Source organism: Brassica oleracea, chromosome C7 (assembly GCF_000695525.1).
Source record: "Brassica oleracea var. oleracea cultivar TO1000 chromosome C7, BOL, whole genome shotgun sequence".
NCBI classification, from domain to species: Eukaryota; Viridiplantae; Streptophyta; class Magnoliopsida; order Brassicales; family Brassicaceae; genus Brassica; species Brassica oleracea.
The window spans coordinates 19,004,245-19,007,036 of NC_027754.1; the positions used below are offsets into that span (position 1 = coordinate 19,004,245).

The 2,792-nt window shown below is 50.8% G+C and overlaps 1 protein-coding gene across 1 annotated transcript; it reads right to left on the bottom strand.

The window, feature by feature from the left end:
• Positions 1–1,733: 1,733 nt before the first annotated feature.
• On the bottom strand, positions 1,734–2,703 carry LOC106302772. Its single transcript, XM_013739210.1, has 3 exons — positions 2,507–2,703; positions 2,104–2,453; positions 1,734–2,017 (listed from the first exon to the last, which is right to left on the bottom strand). Exons 1-3 carry the CDS (start codon positions 2,701–2,703, stop codon positions 1,734–1,736), a joined length of 831 nt encoding a protein of 276 aa, XP_013594664.1.
• Between the last annotated feature and the right edge of the window lie 89 nt (positions 2,704–2,792).

Sequence of the window (2,792 nt, forward strand, 5' to 3'; positions counted from 1 at the left end):
TTACCTCTTGTTTCTAGGTGATCTGCAGGGTTTGACTTGCTTTTGGGACGAGCGTCCTTGCTGGAGGGTTCCTCCTTCTTCTGCAGGGTTCTGCCTCTTTCTTGCGTCTAGGGACCGCGGTCGAGACTCGTTTCATGCCCCAGCCCTTAGTGTTCGGGGACCACAGTCTCCTGTTGATGAAGGTTTTCAGCACTTCCATGAAACGTGTAGTCACATTCATCCACTGGAGCGACCAAGTTCGGAGGTGTTGGGGTCAAAATCGGTCACGACGGAATCAATATCTAAAAGTCCGTAAAAATCGGTGTTGGGGTCGAAAACGGTTACGACGAAGTTAACGTCCAAATCCCCGAAGAAGAAAAACGTAGAAAACTTCTTCGACAAATACTTTTTCGAAATAGATTCTTCTTTACGAAAAGCTTTACGGAGGAAACACGAGTCATCGGACCATCAATTAGGTTTTTGCCGTCTTAGGGTTTTAGAACTAGGAATCTCGCAGACAGCTCTCGTAACCCAGGCACTTATCTTGTTGTAAACGCTTAAACGCAGATTCGGAATAAGAACTATCTTGCTCTCTTTTTCGATTTCTTATTTTATTACTGTTCTCGTTTCGTGTTCTTATTGCTTGGCGTGGGGTATTAGAAGATATCCGGGACCTCTGGGAAATTAGGGTTTTCCTAGTTTCCTTATTTAAACAGAAATCGACAGTGCGAATTTCGGTTCCCACAGGAGGTCTCTTGCCTGGCTAAGAGTCTCCATCCTACATCTGCGAGGCGCCCTTTGCTCTAGATCCGCCAGATGTACCCTCTGAGGAGGTCTCCTAGGAGTACTCGTGCCCCACTTGTTTATCCGCGAGACCACTGGCTGATATCTGATAAACTTCTCGGTGATCTTGTCTATGTGAGGCAGGGGACGAGGGTCCTGCGAGGACCAGGTATTGCGAGCAGATGCAACTTTGAAGGGCTTCGGAGGAGACCATGTGGAGCGGTCGACATAGGTACTCTGGGGATCCCTTGGGTTCTTAGAATGATTCAGGGTCCACCTTCTCCGGAACGACCCCCAATTACCTGTATCATTGACCTCTGATCCCTGGGTTCGCAGTGTCCGAGGTCTTCTCTGTAATTGCTATAAGACCTTGGTCTTCCCTTTCAGGGTGGTCTGGTAGCAGGATCAAGAGTTCTCCTGGTCTCCCCTAATTATTCTGATGCCCCAGGGTGTAGGGAACTTCACCATCTGATGAAGGGTTGAAGGGACTGCTCCCATGTCATGAATCCAAGGTCGTCCCAAGATCATGTTATATGCCGATTGGCAATCTACGACCAGGAATTTGGTAGACATGTTGACCCCTTCAGTGTATACTGGGAGGATAACCTCTCCGGCGGTTTGCTTAACCTCGCCACTGAACCCGATGAGTGGGGTTACCTTGCGCGTCAGGGTACTCTCCTCCAGCCCTAGAACTTGGTACGCCGTCTGGAAGATGATGTTTCTGGAGCTGCCGTTGTCTACTAGTATTCTTTTCACCTAGCAGTTTGCTACGGTGAAAGAGATAACTCGAGCATCATGGTGGGGAGCCAGGATCTTCTCTTGCTCCTTAGCTGTGAAGCTTATCTCATCGGTTCCTAGAAGTAGGCGCTTCGGTTGGGTCGTTCCCAGATCATGCTTAGCGTTACGGGTGCTTTTTTTTGCGGCTGCGTGGCTTACTCCGCTTACTTCTGAGCCTCCGGATATGACATGGATCACCCGATCTTGGCGAGGTGGTGAGGCTGGTGCAGCTCCTTTGGATTTCCCTGCTGTCTCTTTGCTGAGGTGGGCCTTGGCTTTCTCTGAGAGGAATTCTCGGAGATTCCCCTTTGGAGTAGTTCGTTGACCTTGATCCTCAGGGAGATGCAGTCTTCGGTTTTGTGGCCATGATCGCGATGGAAGTCGCACCAAAGTCCTGGATTCCGGAACGAGTCAGGTGCTTTCATCTTCGGAGGCCACTTAACCTGTTGGCCCATTTGTCTCAGTGCGTTGACTAGCTCTGGTTTTGATATTGAGAGATGGGAGATATCGTGCCAGGTAGATACCGACATCCCTTCTTCCTTCTCTTGCGGCCGGTACTGGAACCTGCCCCTGTTTCTACTACCAGAGTCCTTGGATCCCCTTTGGGAGGATCTTTCATCTCGGTCTCCTCAATCTGATCGGGCTGACCTTTGGTCCTGCTTTCCTTCCACTTCACCTGCGCCCAGGCTCGGGACAACACATCTTCCATGGTCTTGCAAGGATACATGGTCAGCTCTTTGTATAGCCCCCCATCTGGAAGTAGACCTCTCTTGAAGGCGGAAATTGCAGTAGGGATGTTGCATTCGGGGACCGCCACTTTCTCCTGGTTGAAGCGGGCTATGTAGTCTCGCAGGGGTTCCACTCGATGCTGGAGGATCTCGTATAGACCATCTGAAGTCTTCTCTTGGCTCCTACTGCTTGCGAGCTCCACAAATTTGTCGCTCAGCACGCGAAGGAAGATATGGACCTGGTCGGGAGATTGATGTACCACTGCAAGGCAGGTCCGATCAGAGTGGAACCGAACCCTTTGCACATTGTGGCTTCGCGGGACTCCTTAGGGAGTGCAACCGCCAACATCCTTTGCTTGTACTGCGCGATGTGATCGTCGGGGTCGCCAGTACCGTCATACATCTTGATGCTGGGGAAGTAGAACTTTCTAGGCATCTTAACTGAGGCGATTTCCTCCGCGAAGGCGGTATCGGCGTAGGAATCTGGACTGCTCCTCCGGATTGGGGGAGCTACTCCTGGTAGGC